The 25,219-nt window shown below is 44.0% G+C and overlaps 1 protein-coding gene and 1 long non-coding RNA gene across 4 annotated transcripts in view; one reads left to right on the forward strand and one right to left on the reverse strand.

Moving 5' to 3' along the window:
* Positions 1-25,219, forward strand: part of LOC105097238 (uncharacterized) — a 71,038-nt gene that overhangs the window by 34,589 nt on the left and 11,230 nt on the right. The window lies entirely within an intron of this gene.
* Positions 23,194-25,219, reverse strand: part of PAPOLG (poly(A) polymerase gamma) — a 32,439-nt gene continuing 30,413 nt past the window's right edge. For both annotated transcript variants that reach the window (XM_064494467.1, XM_010989758.3), the window contains exon 23: positions 23,194-24,777. In XM_064494467.1, the coding sequence (XP_064350537.1) occupies positions 24,753-24,777 (25 nt within the window). In that variant the 3' untranslated portion in view covers positions 23,194-24,752. The remainder of the gene's footprint in view (positions 24,778-25,219) is intronic.

Raw genomic sequence — 25,219 nt, forward strand, 5'->3', positions numbered from 1 at the left:
TTCTGCCCTGCTTCACCAGGACCCTTCTGCCTCACCTGCTGCCTCCGCTTCACTGTTAACTTGTCAGTTTGGCCATCTCTTCTGCTGCCTCATGTGCTTCTTGGCCTGTCCCATCGCCTATTCCATGAGCAAAGGCTCGCTCCCTTCCCTGGCTGTGTGTGTCTTTGGCTCCCCTCTGCTCCATCCTGGATGGGCACCATGTCCACCTCCTACCCTTCTGTTTCTCAGTGCCTGGGACAGTGCCCTGAATAGCAAGGGTGATGGTGATGACCTCACCTTCAGAACTGGGCAGAAATCAGACCAACACTTCCCAGGGGCCAGGGAGATGGCTGAAGCAGGGCTCCCAGGGAAATTCCTTTGGGCTGGAGTTATGTTCAGCAGAATGACGACACACTTTTGCCATTTTTAGAGCAGTGATTACCAAATGGAAATACCCTATTTCACCAGAGACTGAGACCCAAAGTCACTAGCTTAATGTCTAAATGTCATTCACCTCTTCACTGTAACTGAGGCTCTGAGAAACAGAGACACATGACTACATGCTAGGGGATTCAATTCCTGTTTTTCCTTCCTGTTTGTCCTCTGCTAAAATAAAAAAAGAAATACCTAAAAGAAACTTATTGGTCTTGTTATCCTGATAATATAGTATTACTGCATCTGTGGAGATAAAGTTAAATGAAACAATAAATGGTTTTTGAGCTGTTGGCATCAAATGTCATCAGTTTTTAAAAGACAAGTAAATAACAGCTAAGCACTAAATCTGTATTTGATGGCAAAGGTCCTTTCTCTGGGTAATTCCATTCTTATACCCTCTCCACTAAAATGTCTATAGGAATTTCCGTATGTTGGTATTAGTAAGCTTTGTCTAACTTTCATCCATCTGTCTATTGGTTCATTCATTAATTCAACAAATATTTATCAAAACTGTGTGCTCAGTCCTCAGACACAATAGATGCAGTGCCTGTCCTCAGGGAATATAGTCAAATCTGGCACTTACAATTCAATATGTTAGGTTTTGGATATGAGAAATGTGGGGTATGGTAGGAATATTTTCACATACACTCACCCCAGACTTGGGAGTGGCTGATCAGGGACAGTTTCCAGGAAAAAGTAATATCTAAGGTAAAACCTGAGTGTGTTAGGTGAAGGTGGAGGGGATGAAATTGGAGGGGTTGTCCCAAGAAGAAAGAATAGTGTTCTAGAAGGCTCATGTCAAATGAGAGAGAGTTTTAGGGAACCGAAAATAAGTCACTCTCAGTAGATCAGAGAAGAGAAGAATGAAGAGAGATTATCATTCTCATCCTAGTTCAAACTTGGGTATATAAAGTGGCTACCATTATTATCCCCATTTTGCAGATGTGGAAACAGGCACTGAGAGATTAAAATAAATTGCCTAGGGTCACCCAGCTAGTGTGTAGCAGATCCCAACAAAACCCAGTATCTCTGCCCTTAACTGACAAAACACTGCCTTTGAGATATTTTCCAAACTTCCTCCTAGCGATGATTTGGAGACCCCAGGAGAAAAAAGTAGATTAAGGCAGTGATTTTATATTTAGTATGGAGTCTGAGTGGAAGTCTTAAAGAAAGCCTGCCCTCCCCCGTCTGCTCCCCTCTGTAAATCAGATTAAGGTAGAGGTATTGCTCTTCTAAGGGGAATTTTCACTTAAATGGAGGAGGGGCCAACAAGTTTTGAGCACCCTAACAAGTAGGGTGGGTGGAGGGAGACATTTTGGGGTAGAGGCCCAACCTGTACCCCCCCGGGAATGAGGAGGTAGTACATAAGGGACTACCTAGTCATACAAGTGGAGGCATCTTTTTGGCCTAGAAGAGTTAGTATGAATCACTAAACTCTTACTTTTCTTGTGGGGAATGACTTAGGTTCTTAAAAGTTGCACATTTTAGAAATTCTTTTCCCAAGAATATGAAAACGAATATATGTATGTATATGTATGACTGAAACATTATTTTGTACATCAGAAGTTGATACATTATAACTAACTATACTAATTTTAAATGTTTTTTCCCCCTCTCCAATTATTAATGACATAAGTGAAAATTACTCAGGTTGACTCAAGGAGTAAGTTGGCTAATATATTCAGAGTTAGCTGAGTGTTCTTTAATTCAGTGACCGATGTGGAACAAACAGCTTCATATTCCTTAAGGCGGAAACCTGAAAGGGTATAATGCCATAAACTTTGCAACAAAGATTTCAAAGTGGTAAACTATGTGGACAGTACACTCAAGCTTGGAGCTTGGTGATTGGACTTTCCAAGACTAGATAATCTTACAATTACCTACCAATTAGATTAAAATTTGAGACTATGAGAAATCTAACATTTTTCATGACTAATTTTTCCTAGAATAAATATATTGCAGTTTGAAAAGTACGGTATATCACCCTTCAATAAAATGCTCTCTTTTCCTGTTTCATCTCAGTTGCCTATTGCCTTCTCAAGAGAGTAGACAAGGATGAGTAATATTTTTAGCTACTGAGACTGGCTTGAGTTAAAATGCCTATTCCAAGACCTCTTGTAAAAGGATGAGGACTGAGAGTTATTTTCCATGTTTATTTCCAACACTGGTAAAGCTGATGGTTTGTGAGTGTTTAGTTGGTTGGATTTGAAAAAGAGCTTTGGAGAAGCATATGGCAGTGATGCCCAAGGTGAATGGGAAAATGTTGGATTAGTTAGTTGCCTGAGTAGAGAAGACGTGTGTGTGTCATACCCATGTTTATACCACTACCTAAGGAATGCAGAGTCATGTGGAAATTGGATATGGTTTATCAACCAGGCATCTCTACTCAAACCATTCCCTACCCCTCATCAAAAAATAGACAGTAATTTTCCTGGCCCTTTCCCCACTACTAAAAACTCGTTGCACTTGGCCAGATCTGATTTTGCTTTTTCTCTCAGGTACATGGATAGAGAGCTTGGTTAAGAACTTCTGCTTATTGAATTATTGTATAGATAATTGATTCATCATCTTGAAAATAACACTTTTTTTTCCCCACTGGGACATAGGCTGTCCCTGCCTTTCAGATACATACTGTGATCAGAAACATAGTCATCACCAATGAGCCTTCAACCTTAAAGAGAAAAAGCTTGTTTCTCTCTTGCCATTGGGTCTGCTTGTCACAGAAGCTAGAAAATGTATGATGTGGTGCTTCTGTCTTGGGGGTCATTGAGAGTGATTGATTGGAGGAGGGGAAGAAGGGAAGTGAACAACTAAACAGACTCAACTCTGTCCAAGCAAATGACTAAATGACTCCAACTGTGACCAAGTCGGTGGCTCCGGGAGTACTTGTACAATGAGCGTGCACGGTGGTTCACATTCCACATACATTTATTCATTCAAACAGACGGAGCTTTTAGGAGCTATGCAGTCTTAGGGGAAGACACAAATTTAGGACTCACCCCAAAGTGGGTGCAGCACAAGTGCCGAGAAGACCTGAGGCTCATCTACAGTCAGCAGCTGCTTCCTCTTTTAACATGAGCCAGTAGATGGAGTTGTTTTCCCTGGGCCTCAACTGGCCTATATTAGTAAACTATAAAGAAATAAACTCAAAATGACTTTGACAAGAGGAGATTTATCAGAAGGCTCATGTAACAGTTAAAAAAAAAAAGGGCTCAACAACTCAGCCACAGGAAGGGCAGGGAGGGTATCAGATATGAAGGAACCAGGAAAACCCTCCCTCATCCCCCCCTCCGCCACAAGCCTTGTCTCTGGCTGACTGTAGAGAGGCTCTCTCCTCTCTCTCTGCAGGTAGGGGTCGTCCCCACCATGGTGGTGCCACAGCCTCATTTCCCAGCTTCCATCCCTCTTTCACTGTCTTGACAGGCTCAGCCTCTTAGCTGGCCATCAAATTTTGGAGTTCCTCGATGCTCTTTCATAGGTCCTCTGACTTCCTCCCCCAAAGATCTTATTCATGCCCACAGTTTCAATCACAATCTTTTGGGAACTAATTAATATGGGAACTTAGAGGGTTCCCGTATTTATTCTCCAACACAGACCTTTCTCTAAGCTCTAGGCCTATGTATCCAAATGCCTACCTGGCATCTATGCTTTGGTATCTCAAAGGCATCTGAAACTTTTTCCTTCTTTCTTGGTAACAAAATCCCCATGTTGTTGAAAGTGGCAATGTATCTCGCTGAAAAGACTACTTTTTTTCAGCTTCCCTATGCAGTCAGGGAATGGACAAGGAGAGATACGTGGAAGTAATTAAGTTGAGGCTTCTAGGGAAAATCCTTTACAAAAAGCTGACTCAGCTAGAAGTTTTGCCGTTTTTGCCCTGATGTATTCCTCCTCCTTCTGTCTGAAATGTGGTTGTGATAGCTGGTGCTAGAGCAGTCATCTTGAGAATATGAGAAGAACTTGAAGATGTAAACAGCAGAGAAAATTGTGGCAGAAGCCTGTGATAAAAATGCCTACTTTCTATCTAGAACTTTTAGGTGAGAAATGATAAATTTCTGTCTTACTATTACTATAACTAGAACCAAACACAATTCCTAACACATAGTGACCTTTTGCTGTGCCTCCATTCTTATCTGGCACCAGGCCCCACTCCACCCTTCTCCCTCTTCTCAAGTCATGCTGTCCTCTCTCCTGCCACGTGGTCTTCCACATGCCACTCCCAGTGCCTAGATCTCAGCTCAGCCATCACTTCCTCAGGGAAGCCAGGCTTGACCAACGTTACCAGGTCAGTTCTTCCATCGTAGGCTCTCAGAGTACTACCAGCCTCTTCTTTGTACTAACTGTCCCCATTTGTCATTTTACAGTCTAGTGGAAGGGACTCATATCTGTCCTTCCTACTAGTTGGCAAGCTTCATGGAGGCAGGGCTCTGTCCTGTCCTTTTTTTTCTTTTGAAAAGAAACTGCATTTCTTTGGAATCTTTTTTTTTTAATATACATTTTTGGGGGAGGAAGAGATAATTAGGTTTATTTATTTTTAGAGGAGATACTAGGGATTGAACCCCAGACCTTGTGCATGCTAAGCATGTGCTCTGTCACTGAGCTATACCCTCCCTGCTGTGTCCTTTCCTTTTATTACCATTATATCCTTTATACCTAAGCACAGTTTTATAATAAGTACTCACTCCCAAAAAGGAAAATGAATGCACCAGAAAGGAGTTACTCAGGTCTCTGGTCCATATTTTAAAAATCATAGGGAAGAATTCTGCTGGTTTAGTTAGGGCCCATTTTCCCTCAGGCCAAGAACAGGGTCTATAAGAACACAGTATTTACACCAGAGAAATGGGCAAACAAATCACGTGTTTGGATTAGAGAAAGGAATGATTCCAAATGAAGGGGAAAGGGGATAGGTACATGTAACAATAAATGTTACAATGTTAAGGCCATCTTTCATGCTTATTGTAACCTGATTTTACCTGGAGGGAAAGAAGGAGGAAGGAGGGTTCACAATACAATTTGACTCAGGCTTGCATGTCCTGAGAGGGGACCTGGTCCCCAAACTATTGTGTGTAATAGAGGGACCACCTTGGTACCTTCCCTCAGGGTCTATTCTCCATTCATTGTCAATAGATTATGACAAAAAGAATGAAAATTCTTTTTTTTTAAAAAAATTCTTGTTTTATCCAATTTTATGACTTTGATTTAATTAAACAAACATTTAAATATATTTTAAATGTTCACTTAACTCAAAGTCCTTCCCCTTCTGACCCCTGCTGCCCTTTCTGACTTCCTCCTATTTCTCGATGCCTGAGCTCAGCCCTGCCTCAGGGACTTTGCACCACTGTTGCCTCTGCCTGGAACTCTCTGTTCCCAGATCTTGGCAAGCTTGGCTTCTGGGGAGGCCAAGCCAGCAGGGCTGCTGTGCATACCTCTTCAGTTTGTACACTGCATTAAGGTGCTGGACTAAGTGCTTAAGTTTACTTCCAGTGCTGCCCACCAAGCCGTGTGCTCTGAGGAAGAGGTGTATTTTTCTTCACCAAAGAGCATCCTGTAGCAAATCAAAGGGTCTTTGGGGTTGCATCTGGCCAGAGGGGAGATCTTTGTCTAATTAATGCACAAGCCAGGTAAGGCTAGTGGTGGCCTGTGCCTACAGGGCCTCCTCATTAGAGCTGGAAAATGCTTTCCTCTCCTGGATGATGACCCTGTGGCTAAACTGACACTGATGCTGAAAGCCATGAAGCTGACTGAGGGTGCAGGAGAGAGCGCAGTGGGGCGATCCTGGATGAGAGCTCTGGCTCCACCCAAGTCTGGGCTGTTTTGGTTTAGTCTCTTCTTCACATCGTGTACTTCATTGTCCCACAGTATAAACTGAGCTCCTATTCTGTGCTAGGAAGGGATTCATGGGGACCATGCTCTGCGCTTTGGGAAGTCAGACTAGAGAGAAGGAGATACAGGTCAAATAATCACATCGGTGACAATTAACATCAAACCATGATGCCCAGGATGGAGAAGGTGGGTCAGGTTTTGATAGCTCAAGGTAGGAGGATTGGGAAGACTTCCTTGAGGAAGTGACTCAAGCTGAGAATGGAAGGATGGATGGGTTGGAGGTGACGGGGCAGAGAAAGGGTGGGGCCAGATGTGGAAGGTAGCCTGATCCAGAGAAGAGCAGAGCCCTGGGCCTCCCTCTGAGAGCAGGTCACTCTAGTGCCCTAAGGTGTTTCAAACAATGCTTTTTGGCTTTTAAGAATAAGCTGTTACTCATCACTGAGGCAACGTTTGCAGATCATTCTGGTAAGTCACCTTTCTGGTTGCGGAGAGCAAGACTTGGTGGTGTGCTGGAGCAGGCTCCTTTCTGCTTGCGGGAGCTGATGGTACACATCTCTGCCCAGCTCCACACTCAGTGACATAGCATTGCTAGGTTGAAATTGGTTATTGGGGGAGTATTTACACCAGAGAAATGGGCAAACAAATCAGGGTTGTTTTTTTTTTTTTCTCTTGAAGAGACGATGTTAAACATTTAGTGGCATGCCACTGAGCGTGAACCCCTTCTCAGCCCTAGAGAAGTTACCCAGTTTCACAGAGAAATGTAAGTTTTCTTGAAAGGTTGGATTTATGGCACAGTGACTTGGTGGCCTTTGGATTCTGTCTGAGATAGCTGGAAAAAGAGACCGCTGCCCTACTAGAGATTGGCGTGTGATTTCTGTCACTCATGAGTGTTTCTTGGCAGTTGACTTTCAAGAAGCAGAACCTCATAAATGCTGTAACTTGAGGGTAATAGAGGTGGTTGGACTGGGCCACTCTGCACTGCTTGCTGACTCCCTCCATGGTTGGAGACTGTTACCAGGTCCAGGGGGCAAATAGTAAGAGCACCCAAGACCTCATTTCCTCCCCTCTGTGGATAAGCAGTTGGTTCACAGCACAGGGCAAATACAGATTATGGGTGTAAGTCATTCCCCTGCTTTCTACCACCATAGTCATAGTTTGGGAGGGCTTGATGCAGATGGTGAATCTCCTGACTCCTGACACAGTCATCCTCCTCACAGCATCCCATGCAGTGCCTGGCACACAGGCCACCTCTCTCTGGACACTGGCTTTTGAATCAATGCATCCCATGAAAGAGAACCCATAAAGTTTACAGAGCAAGATCCTCTCCTCACTCCAGGCCTTTGTTTGTCCTCATGCTTGCCTTTCTGGTAACTTCCATTTATGCTGCTAAACTCAGCTCGGGGAACTCTGAGAAGCCTTTCCTCGTCCCTGGAGACTGGGGTGCCTGCACTGTGCAGGGTATCCCCAGTTCCCATGCTCCCAGGTCCTTCTACCCACTCCGTCTCCTGTGAGTGTCTACATCTCATTCATCCTTCCAGACCTGGCTCCCGCCCAGTGTTTGGTACGAAATATGCCCAATAAATACTTAATGTGCAAACGAGGAGCTGAAGCTAGTGCAAACAAGAACTTAGACTTCTGGAAAGATTGGAGAAAGCCACACTTAACAAGCTCCCTCAGCATGTCAGGCGTATGAAAGGTAGCAGAATATGCCACCACAAAATAGGCAACTTTGGCATAAGGATTATTTTGAACTGCAGGCCATTGAGAAGAAGCAGCTACAAGAAAAGCTGTCTTCTCCCTATTTTCCTAAAAGCAGGACTGAAATTCATAGATGTGTCCTCTTCCCCTCTCTACCAGAAAGGACAGAAGTTAAGTCATTGGAAATACCTCTAGACCCTTAACAGCTCAGAGATGACACCAGAGGAATCTATTTAACAAACTTTACTAACAAGACTTTATCTTTCATTAGTTACGCCATGTATTTGCCTTCCCACAATTTGCAACCCCAGAAATTCAAAGTCCTTCTCCTTTTCTTGTCGCTTCTTTAAAAGTGTGTTGTTCTTTTGTTAAGGTGCTGCCTAAGCCCATGTTCTTACCACCCCTTTGAGTTATTCATCACTGGGTACTCCCATGTGTATGTGTAATGCATGCATTAATAAACTTCTGTTTCTCTCTTGTTAATCTGTCTTGTCAGTCTAATTTACAGGGCCCCAGGTAGAGAACCTAAGAGGGTAGAGAACCTAAGAGGGCAGAGGGAAGAAGATTTTTTTTCCTCCTCTACACATGGTACAGTGTCCTTAAATTCTTTTTGTGTGTATGTGTGTATATATATATATTTTTTTTAATTGAAGTACGATCAGTATACTGTGTGTCAATTTTTGGCGTACAGCATAATGCTTCAGTCATATATGAACATACATATGTTCTTTTTCATATTCTTTTTCACCATAAGTTACTTGTCCTTACATCCTTACAACAACCCGTGAAGTTAATTCTGTTATTTCCATTTTACAGAGAAGGAACTGAAGATCAGAGCTATTAAGTAATTTACCCAGAGTCACACAGCTCAGTAGGCGGAGCTAGTACTCAGGTACAGATATGATTCTCTGCCTTCCACACACAGTGATTTAGCATGGGATGCAACCAGACTACTCAACTGTGGCAATTAGAAACTGGTTAATCTAAAGATCCCTTTCTTTACCTTTTTTCCTTGCCTCTAATATTACAGCCTTCACTCCTAGGGGCTGATTTGCCTACACATTGATTCAATTTAAGCATATAGTACATGGGGGTTTATTTCTGTTGCATTTCTCACAGCTTTCCAGGGAACATTTTACTACATTTGTTCCATTCATTCCAAGTTCTTTAGGTTTATGATATGAGAACATGTACCAAGAAGCTAATAGAGCCAGTGAACACCTTCTACTAAAACTGTTGACCAGTGTGAGTAGGCCTATGGAAAGGACCCTGAAATCTGCATCTTAACTGGGCACCTCTGGTAGATTTTTTTTATTTTTTAGGTGATTTCAAGGACCTGTTTTAAATTTTAAGTTATAATTTACAGAGTTAAGTGCACAAATCTTGTGTATAGGTAGAATTCTTATGTAAGTATACACATTTAAACCTGAGTACAGCTGTCAGATCAAGATAGAGAAGAAAATTCCCCTCTAAGTCTTCTCAGAGATGACTACCACTCTGAATGTCACCATGGACTGGTTTTGCCTGTTCTTGAACCTCACAGATACAGAATCATACAGTTTATGCTCTTCTGTGTCTGTTTTCTGTCACTCACATTGTTTTTGCATCTTGTCCATGTCGTTATGTGTGGCAGTAGTTTGTTCCTTTTTTTTGCTGGTACATTCCATTGTATGAATGTATCCTAATTTATTTATGTATTCTCTTATTGCTGATCCCTTAGATTGTTTTGTTCAGGGCTATTATGATTAAAGCTGCTTTGAGCATTCTTGTACTGATCTTTCGGTGAACATAGTTACTCATTTCTCTTGGGTAGTTACCTAGGAGTGAAATTGCTTCTGGCTTAAGGTTTGATTTCAGAGGTGGATGGGAGTTTATTTACCACCAGGGGCAAGAAATGCAGTGCTGAGGCAGGGCATCCGCAGTCACCACCCAAAGGAAGAATGCCAGGGCTGGGGCCTCAGTTGCTGATTTCTAGCTCATGTATTCTTTTTGTTTGTTTGTTTTGTCATTTGTCCTTTTTTTGGAATATATTTTTATTGAAGTACAGTCAGCTTACAATGTTGTGTCAATTTCTGGTATACAGCACAATACTTCAGTCATGTAGGAGCACACATATATTCGTTTTCATATTTTTTAACCATTAGTTACTACAAGGTATTGAATATAGTTCCCTGTGCTGTACAGTAGAAACTTGTTGTTTGAGCTCATGTATTTTTAACAGATGATATTGCCCCCAAGGTGTTTTCTTAGGTGGAAGTGGGTGGGGAGGGGCAGAGGTATGTGGGGGGAAAAATCTTAGCTATTACAGTGGCTCCTGGCCCTGAGATATGCTGATCTACAGTAATGTCATGGGGAGAAAGAAGTATCTGACAAGGCTCCATAGGGGTGATAATGAAAACAGTTTGGGGAACACTGGTCTAGCTAAGCCTAGACTCTCTCACATCTCCAAAATCTGTAACCTAAGACAGTCGGCACGTTTTTTGGTCCAGGAGGGTAACTTGGGAATAAGCAACACTACCCAGAGATGCCCGAGGTGGAACACAGCCATGCTCCTGGGTGTGTGTTGGCTGGGGCTGGGCTGGGGGTGCAGGGACAGCCACACTCTGAAAGGACAAGGAAACCACCAGAGTCCATGAAGACCTTGCACTAATCAGCACAGCGGCCAACTGGCCCAGGAGAGGAAAAGTTTCTTTTATTAGCAGCTTTTGTTGAGGGAGGAAGTGATGAATGTCTCCACAGGCCCACTGGGTGTCACGTAAGATCAGATCTTGCCTGGAGGAAGCTCTGGAACCACAATGCCGCCACCACACTCAGGCTCCTCGGCCTTCGGCACCCATTGTTCTCCTTTAACTCACACGTGATGTTTCCGCCCCAGGAGGCCTTCCCTTGTGAGCAAATGGAAAGTCAGAAATCTGGAAAGAATGAATGCACCAGAGAGAAAGCAGACATCACTGATTGAGCCACGAGGAGACACATGCAGCCCTGATATGACTCCAGGCAGGAAGAGAGGGGGCTTGGAGAGAAGTCCGTGCTTCTGGGGAGCCCTCCACCCACTTCTTCCTGAGGGGGTGTGGTTAGCTGTAAGAAGGGCCCCTGGGCAGTGTATCCCTTTCTTCAGCTTTCTGTGCCTCCGTCTCCTCATCTGCAGAATGCGGGTAACACCTATGGCGCCTGCCTCCTAGTGTTGTTATGAGGGTAAACTAGTGAATGCATGTCGAGAGCTCAGAACAGACTTGGGCTGCTGTCTCCTCTAAATGAGCAACAGCCTTGACTATTTTAAAAATTATTTCTTGGGGGAACGTAATTAAGTTTCTTTCTTTCTTTCTTTAATGGAGGTACTGGGGATTGAACCCAGGACCTCAGGCATGCCAAGTACACACACTTCTATTGAGCTAACCCTCCCCCTCCAGCAGCCTTCACTATTACTTATGATAACTGATCCCTGCCCTCAAGCTGCTCCCACACTAGGGAGGGAGCCACTTTCTAGTTTCTTACTCAACTAAAAGGCTGACAGGCAAGTATGATTTCAATACTTTACCTGTACCTCTCTAGACTTCAGGCAGGGGTATTGCTGCCCCCTTGGGGTTGTCACTTCTTGGTTGACTCTTTTTCCCCCTCCCCTGGTCTCTCCCACTCAGCAGCCAGGCTCCAGAAGGGGGAGGTGGAGAAAACCACTGTCCTTGGGGTGGGGGCGGGGTACATAGCTCGGAGGAAATTTTGATTGAGCCCGATGACTCATGAGTCACTGAACATTTGGCTCAGCAGGGTGAGGTCGCAGCACAGACAGGGACCCAAGCTGAGGGAAACGGAGCTGCTCTCACGTGAGGGACGCTCCAGAGCCAGGGCGGCGGTGGTGGTCCGCGCACCGCACACACCGCGTTCTCCCTTTCCGTGTTACTTTGTTAGAAGGGATGTGACGAGCCGGGCTCATGCAGACAACAGGTAGGATTGGTTCATCTGGTGGTTGGCATGGCTTTCAGAGGCCCTGCTTATTTGTTCTGTGTCCAGTTTCCATAAGACCCTTCAACCTTTCTGGGAAGTCACTGGGTGCTTTATTCTAAGCATCACAGGTTGAGGACCCCAAGAAGCAGGCTCTGCCACAGAGATTTGCGTGCACATGGTTTTACTGGGGAGTGATCTCAAGATCAACACCTGCAGTGGGGAGGAAAGGAAGCAGGATGGACAGAGGGAATGGTGAAATTCCATGCTGTCACAGCACAGGCTTCATCTGCTGTTGCCAGCTCTGGAGCTAGGATGGACCTTTACAGTGGACCCAGGGCAGGGCAGGCTCTAACCCCCAGACTGACCGCTGGATACAGGCTGCTTTGGAAAGGGGCAGGGTGGCCTTGGGTGTGGTGGCTCTCCTGGGGCCAGAGCAAGCCCTGAAGATGCAGTGGTGAGCTGCTGGCTGCCAGCACTCCCCCAGCGGAGGGGGGAATGCACACCCCGTCCTGAGGGGAGAGCGGGGCAAGGGACCTCAGCATCCAGCCCACTGAGCGCCGGCATTAGACCTTTCTACCTTTCGCCACTGTTCAGATGCTTCCCATTTTCTAAGACCTGCAGAGTAGAGTGACCATGGGTATAGATAGGTTTTAGAGTCCGACAGACTCACATTCAAGTCCCTATTTCTGCCATTCATTTGGCAATATTTATAAAGTATATTTCAGGTGCTGTTCAAGGCACTAAAAGTACAAAAGTGGTAACACCCCTCCCTCTGAGCTTGTATTTCATGGGTGGCAGGGAGACTCAGGCAATTAAAGAAATGTACACTTAATGTCATATATATGACGTATGATATCTATTATATAAATTATTATGTATGATATTGTTACATATTGTACAAGTTACATTGTATATAATGATTAGTGACATGGGAAAAGTCAGCAGGGTGTAGGCGGTAAGGGAATGATGGTGGGAGTGCTGTTTTGCATGGAGGTCAGGGTCTTCCCTGGGAAGATGTGATGTGTGGCTGTGCAGAGACCTAGGGAGCGTGGGTTTCAGGTGGAGGGAACTGTGGTGCAAGGGCCTCAGGAGGGAGTGTGCTGCATGTTCCCAGAGCACCAGGAGGCCAGGATAGAGGGGAAGAGGGTGGAGGTGTGGAGAAGGGGGTTTCAGGAGCAGGAGATAAAATCAGAGAGGGTCTTGGGATCCAAAGCAGGCAGATCTATGGAGACAGAAGGCAGGTGCCTAGGGCGGGGGCGGGGGGAAGATTGGGGAGCGATGGCAAGCAGAGGCAGAGTTTCTTTCTGAAATGATGAAAGATGATGAAAGTGTCCTAAAATTTATTGAGATGATGGTTGCACAGCTCTGGGAATATGCTGAAAGCCACACATTGTACAGTCAGCAGGCAAGCTGTATAGTATGTGAATTCTATCTGAAAAAGCTATTTAAAAAATCAGAGCAAGGAGAGGGTATAGCTCAGTGATAGAGTGCATGCTTAGCATGCCAGAGGTCCTGGGTTCCATCCCCAGTACCTCTGTTAAAAACATTTTTTTTTTTTTTTTAAGACCAGAGCAGTGACTGACAGGAGTCTGCGTCAGGCAGGGCCTGGGAGGCCCTCAGAGGATCGGAGGTGGGACACGGCTGGAACGTTTTAGGCAGGGGAGTGGAATGATCAGATTTATGTTTGAGAAGAACCTCTCTGCTGAGAATGGGCTGAAGGGGGCAGGCGGGGAAGCAGGGAGATGATAAGGAGCATCTGGCAATAATCCAGGTGAGAGGTGCTGGTGGCACCCGGCAGGTGCTGGAAGCAGGGGAGTAGGTGGCTGAATTTAGACTCCCTTTGGTGGTGGAGCCGACAGGACCACTGGAGGTGGGTGTGTGAAAGAGAGGAGTCAGTGTTTTTGAGTCCCAGCTGGTAAAGTGGAGCCGCCATTTACAAGGATGAAGTCAACTGCGGGAGTGAAACATTTTGGGGAGGAAATCAGGACTTTGTGACTGTGTGCTTTTGGGAGGTCTATTAGAGGTGCCACAGAGGCAGTGGGAGCTGTGTCTTCAGTCCAGTGTGGGAGCACGCTGGGCTGGAAAGGAATTCTGGGAGTTACCAGCATATTGATAGATTTTATTCTTGAGGTTGGATGAGACCCTAGGGAGGAGTAAAGGCACAGGTGATGGCCAAGTGTCTGAACCTTTGAGCCTTAGTTTTCCAAACTCTGGAAGACCTCCCGTGCGTGGCTGTTGTGAGTGTTGGCAGATACACAGTGAATGAGGCGCTCCATGGACAGTAGCTCTCACCCACTGCCTTTTTCATCTCTGAGTTCCTCGGGCAGACTTATTGTCTGCTTAGTATCTTCCGCCTTATTATTTAACTTCTTTGTCCAGTTCAGTACTGAGCACTGACTGAAGTCAGCCATGCTGCTGGGAACATCAGCTACCTAACATCCTGGCTCCCACTGTCTACCCTGTCAGGATGTGCCTTCCAGTGGAGAAAATATAAAACCCCATCAAACTAATGATAATGTATGGCAGACGTCAAGGCTGTAATGGGTGCAACACTGGGCTGGGGGTGGGGAGGCATTAATTCAGATGGGAGACATTTGTGAGGACCTCACTAGGGACGCAGAACATGAGCTGGAGCTTGAGAGTCGAAAAGGAGTATTTTGGGGAAAGATGGTGGTGGAAGGGAGGGCAACCTACCATGGCTGTGGCTGAAGCACGGTGATGGGATAGAGGGATCTCAGGCTGGCTCGAGGTCAGATTGGAGGAGTTGGGAGAGAGCACACTGTTCAAAAAACCTGCACCCATGGGCACACCCAGAACTGCTGCCCTCTGAACATGGGGCCTTTTGGTTCCTCTCACTCTTAAACCCATCACATCAACCCATCAGCTTCATTGAGGCTGCCTACCGTTTTCTACCTATCCAGTCATGACCTTCCAGATACCTCTTGTTCCCCTCCTGTGGTTCCATCACTGTAGCCCGTCTCTTGCTGGCATCCTCAACTGGTTAGCTGCTTTGGCTTTCTACTCCATCATCGTATAGACTCCCAATCCTGGTCATTTCAGTAACCTCTCTCTCTTCTGTTTCAGGTTGTCCAAGTAGCTAGACAACATTTTCTTAACTGTATATTGCAGTAGCTTCAACTTTTTTTTTTTAATCACCAATGTCAGTTGAGCCCTTAAAAGTAATGGTCCATTCTTTCATGCATCCTTAGCCAGCCAAATTTCCCATCTTCCACTGTGGCCACGCCAAACCTTTGCTCTTCTTTTCAATTTGCTCTCTGCACAGAAAGTGGAAGGCTTTCAGAAAGCACATGCTCCCTCAGATGTTTGCCTTCCCTACATGCAAACGTATCTACTTCTTAATAGTTATCTCTTGCTGCATTCAAAACCTTGTGGCTTAAAATAACAAACATTTATTATCTTTGAGTTTGTGGACTCTGGGTGTGGTTTAGTTGGGTGCCTCTCCTTTAAGGTCTCTCATAAGAGTGCAGTCAAGCTATTGTCTGGGGGCTCAAAGACCCTCTTCTAGGGTCACTGATGTGGGCCTTTACGTGGGGCCACCTTACACATGGCAACTGATTCCCCTAAGGGGTTGTGATCCAAGGGAGGGCAAGACAAGAGTGCTTAAGATGGAAGCCACAGTCTTTTTATAATCTAGTATCAACAGTGGGATACCATCACTTCTGCTGCATTCTGTTTGTTAGACGTGAGTCAGGGGTAGGGGGTGGGGTGGGGAATAGCTAGTAGAGGGAAGGGAAATAGCTCAGTGGTAGAGCACATGCTTAGCATTCACGAGGCCCTGGGTTCAATCCCTAGTACCTCTATTTAAAAAAAAGTATCTCAAAATACATAAAAGGCTTGAATATAAAAAGTAAAAAAAAGAAAAAGAAGTGAGTCAGTAAGTCCAGCCCCACTTAAGCAGAGGGGATTACACAAGGGCATGAATACTAGGAGGCAGAGGTCACTGGGGACCATCTTAGAAGCTGCCTGCCACCACTTCTGCCTCCTTTCCACATTCCTACTCCCTGCCTGGGCTAGTTCCTCAACAGGTGCAAATGTTCCTGTCTTCTGGATGTAGCTCTATCAAGTATCCACTGTTGTTCTATTGGCTCCTTCTCAAACTTAATGCACCAAGTTAAAAATAAACCCACCCTCCACTTTGGTCTATGACCTCTGATTTCTCCCTCCTTCCCCGGCTGCTCTTCTTGAGAATGTGACCTTTATTCCTTGCATTCACTTCCACCTCCACAGCACTGCTCTGCTAAGGTCATCCTAAATGCCAGATCACATGGCTACCTTTCAATCCCTGCCTTACTTGACTTCTGCAGTCTTTAATGCTATTAACGCTTCTCTTTAGTGTCCCTTGCCTTGCTGATTTCACTTTTTCAGCCCATCTTTCTTCACTTACCCCTAAATCTGAGATTGTCCAGGCTTTTGCCACACTCCTTGGCTTCACTCCCTCTGAACCCCGCATTCAGTACTCCCAGTACCTCCATGCTCTGCTAACTGTTGTCGGAGCTGTGAATCTTAGCCTTCCAACTCTGAGGTGAAGGAAATAACACATCTTGACTTGGTTTAAATCAACTTCAGTCTGACAGTGGGCCCCCATTCTACTGTGCTGGCAGGAAATTAATCTCAGTGATTGTTGACTGTACCCCCTTCCACCCAGGGGTGTGTCAAGGTTGGCTCCTCCTGGGAGGCCCCTCTAGGCAAAGCCACTGGTCTTTGGTTCTGGCTGATAAATGCTGAGACATTCCCTGGTCTGGCCCCATGGTTCCTTCAGGGCCAATGACCTTGCTGCTTGGAGCAAAGGGACTCTTGGTAAAGTGAGTGTCCTGGGCCTGGGATCCAGCCTTCCCAACTACACTGATCAACTGCCCTCATTGAGGACTTGTCACCTCCCTGGTGAGTTGACACAGTAATGTCCAGACCCCAGTCCTTGGGGACCTGCTGATGCTTCCCCTCTCCCCAGTCGAGGGTCGAATCTCTTCTCTCTCCTCTTGCAGCTCTCAAAGCCCCCGCCCCAGGAATACCAAGCACAGACTGCTGGATGATTGCTTTTTCACTCTGCAAGAACATCTCAGGAAAGGAACCACTCCAGGCCTGACCACCTGCTTGGAATGCAGAGGGGAGAAGAGTACAGCAAACAAAAAGTACACTAGTAGTGCTGGGAGTTTGGCAGTGGTTTCAATAAATAACACCTTCTCCTTTGTGAGTTTGTAGGAGACAGATGGAGATCCAGACATTTGCTTTATTACTGATAATGCTGATTGGAGACCATGGCTTTGGGTCTGCTCCAAGAGGCTCACTCTACAGACCACCCTACTGCAGTTCCAGGGAACCACTCAGCACCTGGAGGGATAGATCCAGATGGGGTGAGCCCTCAGGGCCTGACTGCACATGCTTAGTTCCTTCCCCAAGTGACCAATCAGATAAGCTGCCCCCCTTCCTGTTTCTCTAGTAGGAGAACTCGTCTCGTGAGATTAGGTCCCCACTCACAAATACCTGTAAATGCAACCCTGCCAACCGGGCTGTCCGGGCCTCCAGCCAAGGCCTCTCTCCTGGGCTCCAGGCCAGTGCGGGCATACTTTGGAGATACTGTGAGTTCAGTTCCAGACTGCTGCAGTAAGGCGAGTCACACAAATGTTTTGGTTTCCCAGTGCATATATAAAAGTTAGGTTTACACTCTACTGTAGTCTCTTAAGTGTGCAATAGCATTATGTCTCAAAAAAAACCTTGATTAAAAAATACTTTATTGCTGAAGATGCTAACCATCACCTGAGCCTTCAGCAAGTTGTAATCTTTTTGCTGGTGGAGGGTTTGAAACATTGTGAGAATCACCAAAATGTGACAGAGACAGGAAGTGAGCAAATGCTGTTGGAAAAATGCCGACAGACTTGCTCAGTGCAGGGTTGCCACAAACCTTCAATTTGTAAAGAGTACAATATGCACAAGTTTCAATAAAATGAGGTGTGCCTGTATTTCCCACTGTCTACTGCACATCTCCATGAGGATGAACTTGAGGCAGCTCAAACTCAACACAGCCAAAGCTGAGTTCATGACCCTTTCACCCCAACACTCCCTCTGTACTCTCAGAATTGATGGACGATACAATGTCTTCCAACCCAAGGGAAGTGGGAACTATCCTCTCCTCTTTCCCTCATCCAGTTTGTTAGCAGATCCTACACATCCTACCTCAGAAACCTCTCAAAACATATCCCCTCTCTGCTCCCTTGGCTTCCTCCCTCCACGTTTCTTAGCCAGACCATAGCAGGAGCCTCATCATCTCCCTGCCTCTCTCTCCCCCTCTCCCATCCACAGGTAGTGGGACTCTGCCTTTCTAGCCTCTTCTTAAACCTCTTCCTCGAATGCATCCAGTACACCTTTCACACGGTCCTACTATAACATCTAATTTCCAGAACCTTCATCTTTTGCATGAGGTTTCCTCTGCATTGCTTCTCACCCTTCCACCTTTCCCAACTGTTTGTCTGCCTGGAAGACTCCTAATTGTCCTGCAACATTCTACCCCAAGGTTGTTCTTCCCTAACACCGTCCCTGACCAAGGCGGAAGTAGGGTCCCTCTGCTGTGCTCCCACAGTGTGGTGGAACCCAGATGTCTGCCAACTGTCTACCAGTCTGACGGGCCCTTCAGTGCAGGGACAGTTTCATTCTTGTTTGTGTCTTGGGTGGCAAACTCAGTGCCTGGTGAATGTTAGGGGCTCCATGAACATTTATGGAATGAATGGCTTCATGACTGTTGTCTTCCACTGGCCCCATCAACTCAGCCTGTCAGACTGATCTCATCCTTTCTTCCCTCCTTCCCCATCCCCTTCACCTGGTGACCTTGGTGCAGCTGATGGGCTCCGAGCTCACAGGGAGTTTAATGGTGCTTTCCCTCTGGTGTGCTCAGCTGGAGGCAGGAAAAGCAGGCGTCCCTGCAGGCGGTGAGTGGGCCTTGCTGGAGGAGTGGCTGCTTTTGTACATCCTCAGGGCCTCCTGCAGATCAGACTCAATCGCCTTCACTTCCTGTGCTCAGGGAGATTAGATACTGCCTAATCAACGCTGATTTTTTTTTTTCTCTTCTTAATATTTGAAACTGCCGAGTACCAGTTGCCATCCTAGTGGGTGGCTTTCAGAAATCCCCTCTTTTCTGGTGTTTGACTTCTTGTGAGTTTTAAGAAACCAATCTGTTTGGAAAGAACCTGCACTTAGAAGTTCTTTGAATTGCTGTGAAGCCCTGGCAGGAAGTGACTTGGGATCTGGGCCAGGCAGTCTTGTCTCACTCCCAGGAGAGGCGGGAGTAATTAGGTGTAGTTATGACTGGGTAGGGTGTGGCTTTGGATCACTCCTGTGGCCATCGCTCCATGTCTGGCTAGTTTTACAGGTGTAGTCTCACCTGAAATCAAGAGGATGCTCATTGAAACCAGAGAGGTTCACGCTCTTTGAGTCCTGGCTGTTAGGTTCTCAGCTCAGTCTAACCTGTTGTAACCCTTAAGTAGACTGAAGAACAAGCCAGTGGAACTCTTTAAGAATTAAATGAGTTTTATGTACTTTCTCCAAATAGAACAACTGTTCTGTGTACGTTTGGAGAGGGACTTGGCGGCAGGGCAAGGGCCACTTATCGCCACGTCACTGGGTGGGAGGTGATCTAGGACTTCCGTCTGGCTGAGGTGACACAGACACTGGCTTCTTCGGATTCTTTGGATGTGTGTTTAGAAGTGGATGCCCATTCAGGGCCACGTGCCTTGCCTAGTGCATGATGTGCAGTTTTGTGTAACCCCCTTAATGCTTCAAAATTAAACTTCACTGTGTGCCAGGGGCTTCTGGGTTATCTATCTCTTTTAATGCATTTAGCAACTCTTTGAGGTAGATTCTGTTATTACAACTGCTATTCTTGGAAAACTGAGGAACAGAGAAATGAAGTAATTTCCTCAACTTCTCTCAGTCGGAGCTGGAATCTGAGCCTAGGCTGTCCGAATGCAGAGCCTCTAAACCACTTCTCTGTGCTCTTCTGCTGAAACAGGTCTTGATAGATTCACTTTACGGATTGGTAACCTGGAACCCAAGGTCCTACAAGCAGTAAGATACGGGAGCAGAGATCTGTCTGTTCCAAAGTCTGCAACATTCTCTAACAGCATACTGGTCAGATGGTGGATATACTAGTTTAAAAGGCAAAAAGTTCTATAAGTCTTCTTAAAAAAGAAAAAAAGGTTGCCTCCCTTCCTCAGTCCTGGTTTGTTCCCTAGAGACATTTATTTTCAAGTCTTTTAAGACTTTTCTCCCATTATTTATTCCCAGTTACTATTTTTCTCCTATTATTTCTAACTAACATGCTTCCACTATGCTAGGCTCTTTGGTTTTGGATATTTTCCACTCACTGCTACTGAAGATGAGGATCTCACTCTCCTACACACTCCTTCCCAGTATAGGTACAATTTGGGGCTAGTTCAATATTCTCTACTTACGTTATTATGAGTTGGTGAATATTTATAGCTGAGCCATGTGATATACTGTAGACATATTTCCTTTTTTATATAACTTTTTGATTTCCCTGAAATGAAAATATGTCATTAAAAAAAAATACTTGGTTGTTCTCAGACTCTGACAGAAGTGTTCACATCCTCGCATGATGATCAGGCATATCAAGTGAAACTTCATTTTCATTTTTCTTTTCCTGGTATTTTTTCTCCTGGATCTCTTTGCTTCCTGCTCTCACTTAGATTGATGGCTAAGGAATGCTACACATCTCTTATTCTGGGAGATTAAGTTTGTCTGTCCATCCTGTCTGTAGACCCTGCCAGTCTTTTGGAATATTTTCTTGTGACAGCTTCCCTGGGAGGCTTGAAGGGCAAGTGTTTAAGGTGGGAGAGAACAAAGCATAGGGGACTAAGTGTCCACTGTAGGTACACGGATGTGAGTGGTAGAGCCTAGGCAGAACTGGGCTCTCCTGACTCAGCCCTGAGCTCCAGGCAGGAGGCCACAGTGCCCCCTGCAGCCTGGCACAAATGACCATTGCTGCTGCTGGCCAGGCCTGCCTCAAAAGTTCCAGACTCCACAGAAGGCCAGGTGGCAGGGGTTTGATCCACACTTCCATCTAAATTCTTTCATAAATGCGAGATACGGTTGAGCACTAGACTTTGAATCATACTTCCTGAGTTTGCCGATTAGTAGTTATGCAGTTTGGAGCTGGTCACATAATCCCTGTCTCAATTTTGTTTGTAAAAACGAGAATAGTGCTATCTCATTAGGATCATTGTAGATTAAGTGCCATAATGTTTTAAAAGGCATATCCTAAATGCTTAGGAAATGTTAAACACGTATAATTATGGTCTAGAATTCCTCAGGAGATAGTCATACTTTTACTATTGAACCCCAGTTCTCTGGTATTCTTGAGTCCCTGGACCATATTGGGATATAATATGAGCCCTGTGTACAACAGAATTTTCTAAATAATTTATGCATCTCACTCGAGCGACTCTTGGTCAGTAAGATATGCCTGTCATTCTTCAGTCTATACCCAGTCCACCCGCCAGGGATTGACTGACATCCCTTGGCCAGCTGAGGTAAGCTGACCAATACAAAAATAAATACCCAAACTTCCCAATTCTTGCCCTTTGTTGATTTTTGGCTTTCACAATTTTATTATCAATAGATAAAAAGATGTTAAGTTTTTTGGGGTGAGATTTCTCTGGGAGAAAGGAGTATCTGTCCTTCACCTGCTGTCTTTCCCGGCACTACCTGCTTTAACAGGTTGCATTCTAGAGCAGACTGAGTAAAGAAAGGTGATCCAAGTCTGAGATGAACTTTTGGGAAGAGAACTAATGCACTATATTTCAAGTTGTAGGTCACAACTCTCGAGGTTGTGAAATCACCTTTGTGAAATTACAGCTAGTACCTAAAATATCAACCTGTATCTCGCATAGTAAGGAAAGTATTTTGTAAAACTTGTATTATATATGTGCATATACATACATAAGCCATATATACACACACATTCATGTATGTATGTATACATGTGCTGGCTTACAATATAAAATGTTTTTAACTAAGCTTTACAGTTGAGAAAGTTTGAAAAACATATCTTAATGATCGTCACTTGGAAAAAGTTGAAAAACGTGCCTTAATGATTTTCATTAAATTTTGTTTGATTCTGCATCTTAGTTCCTTCATCAGGCCTCTCTTATAGAAATCCTCTTCAAATTAAAGAGAAAAAAAATCAGAGCCAACCAACCAAATAAGATTTATGCATTTTCCTCTTCAGTATTTTCCAGGCACTCATTACATAAAGATTCTTGGATAAAGGTTCCTACTCTCAACTTAGAACCTCTCAGGGGAAAGCAAGTAGGTAAACTGACTATTATGCAAGCTAGATTAATTGAAATGTTAAAAAGTACAAGTAATATGTTAGGAAGGTAGGATGATTGACTCTGGCCAGGTTATCATGGAAGGACTTATGGGGCCATTAGGCTCAAAATGTCAATAGAGATTGGCAAGGAAAGGGTTAGAAGTGTGTCTTTTTAAGGAGTAATAAGTAAATATTTGGCTGGATCATATGGTTTGAAAGATAGTTTTTAGAACATGTGCTTTAAAAGCAACAAATTTTATCTTGCCCTTAATACCTGAATGCATTCAGATCTGCAAAGAAGCTGTTACAATGTTAATTTACCTCAGCATTTCAGCACAGTGTGGTAATTGTGTTGAAGTTCTATACCAGGAGCAGTGAGTTGCCCTGTTCAGAAATTTACACTCCAGGGATGGTCAGCTGGCACTCCAGTCAGTGTTCTTCACAAGTGACTGTTAGAAGTCCTTCTGTCATGCACAGCTCAATCAATACTGGAGGCTTTGCTTTAATTAGCTTAATAAATGTCAAGTGCGTTTCCACTGGTACCATGAGGGCTTGCTAATAATCTTGATGTACACGCAGACTCTTACTTGTGAATTTAAGTACTAGACATCAAGATATGCAGATTGGCTAAAAACAAGTCCCTGTTTATCAACAAGAATGTGACAAGCTCTGTGGCTTACTTCTGTGGACAGTACTCAAAAGCTGTGCTAAATGCACCTGGGTCCCACTATTAGTAGAGAATTTTGGTCACCTGATGTTGACCACAAGGATGGTAGAATTTTGCCCCCAGTATTTGCTACTGTTTGCTAATGTTTAATAAGATATCCTGTGTCAGGCAAGTTGAGGGTGAGCTTTGCTTTCATATTAAGCAGGTAGTGGATACTGCTATCTGCCAAAGGGTCTGTCAGTTTGAAAAATAAGTAGATGTCTGGTACTTCTGAGTTAGTCCCGAATAATATCAGTCAATCATCAACAGCTATTTATCAAAGCAAGTTTATTTGATTACTTATTGCAGACAAATAATGAGGCTTCTGTGTACAACTAGGAAATAAGACAGTCCAAATAAAAGGCAGGAAAATTAATATGAACTACACAAACAGCTATCTAGAGAGGAACAGCAGCTGCATTCATTTTACATAGTACTGTGAAGTGATGTAGCACCATTTACCTCAAAGATATCCTAAGTCCTTTTTTAAGGTAATGACGTGGATCTTTGCAGCAAAAATGCAGCAAGACATTAAAAATTATAGTAAGCCTGATAATCGCATGTTCAACTAACTTCAAATATAAAATTATATCAGAAAAATTATTTCAGAAAAAATAGGCAATTGGGGAAGGATCTGACCTTGTACAATCCTATTTAAAAAATCCTAAGGAAATAGTTACCATTATTGAGACCGGTTTTCTTCCATCACTTGTACTATAGTCATCACTATCATCATGACCTAAATTCTAAGCTTTGGAAGATTTAATAGGTAGGTAGTTATTTAAACACACACACAATTTTATTTATAAAAAATTTTTTTCTTTAAAGTTTTGTTTATTGGCCTATTCAGTCTATTCTGGTCTGAACCACAAACATGGAGGAATAAGAACTTTAATGCTACCAAAACCAAAGGATTGGGATCTTTAATGATTAATTCTATTTTTTACCATTTCTAATGATTATTCTAGGCTATTCTACTCTGGTCAATCTTAACGCTGAAATTTGTTGAACTTAAGTTTGACCCTGTTAGTGAATCTAAGTTAACATGAGACATTCATAAATCCAGTCATGTTTTTCTAAATACTAGTGAAGTTTCATATGATTTATTAAAAAACTTAGAAATTCAGTGTTCCAGAGTCCTCCATCAGCCCACCTGATTAGCTAAGAGCCACAGTACATTTTTAGACATATACCAGAGAAACATCTTATGGAAAAAATTTCAAAGAGTTTGAGAGTATTCAATCCTGAAAAGCTGTGGTTCCTAACCCCACCTCCTTTTTCTCTTGCCCTGATTTTACAAGATTTTAAGCCGTGTATCCTGTCTCTCAAATTACATAAGTCCCTAAGGTTTAAACTAGCAGATAACTGTTTTCCTTTGTTATAAACTGTTCTTCAGAGCCAGTCACTAAAAATGAGATTAAAATTTAATACCCTTGTGAAAATGAACATGTATCTACATACTGAAGAAGAGGTTGACTTTATAAAATACATTTCTGGGTATAGTTTCAACACTTGAAATCAAACACATCTACTTAACACCACTGAACATAGCATGTAATCGCAGACTATTCCTTTCCATCTTACCTACTTGGAACTAGTACAATGAGGGCTCCTACTACTCTAACAAAATGTACAGTTGACCCTTGAACAATGCAGGAGTTAGGGGCGTCAACCCCCCACCCTCCTTGAAAACACTTGTACTGCTATCTCAAAAACAAAGAAATTGATAACGTGACTCACCAAAGGGCAGGAAACTGGAACAGTTTGGATACAATCAGGACTCAAACCCTAGTTCTTTTGATTCCACATATTGTGATCACTAATCGAACATCAACTTTCCCCCACACTTAAAGATCTGTAAAATGAAAATACAAATACTATATTTATTGGAAAAAAAATCCACGTATAAGGAGACCTGTGTAGTTCAAATCCGTGTTCAAGGGTCAACTGTGCTGCATGTTCTACCTACTGTTCAGGATAGGAAACACTTCATTTCTGACCAAACCCACCAACTCAAGCACCTCATCAGTTCCCCAGTTACCAAACAGGTTGAAGAATGCTTTCTTTGAGAAGTCTAACACTAAACTACTGGCTGTGTCTTAATCCCATGTCGAATGGACCCTTAAAACAAGAGAAATGACTGTATTATATAGTACGAAGGTTAGGCCTGTTGCTTTCACATTAAAGGGAAACTCCACTAGTTATTCCAAAGAATCAGTTTATAAAACAGGGTAAACATGGGTATATGTATGGGGAATTCTTCGATTTTAAAGCCTGATAATAGGAGATAATAGATA

This window comes from Camelus dromedarius, chromosome 15 (assembly GCF_036321535.1).
Source record: "Camelus dromedarius isolate mCamDro1 chromosome 15, mCamDro1.pat, whole genome shotgun sequence".
Lineage (NCBI taxonomy): Eukaryota > Metazoa > Chordata > Mammalia > Artiodactyla > Camelidae > Camelus > Camelus dromedarius.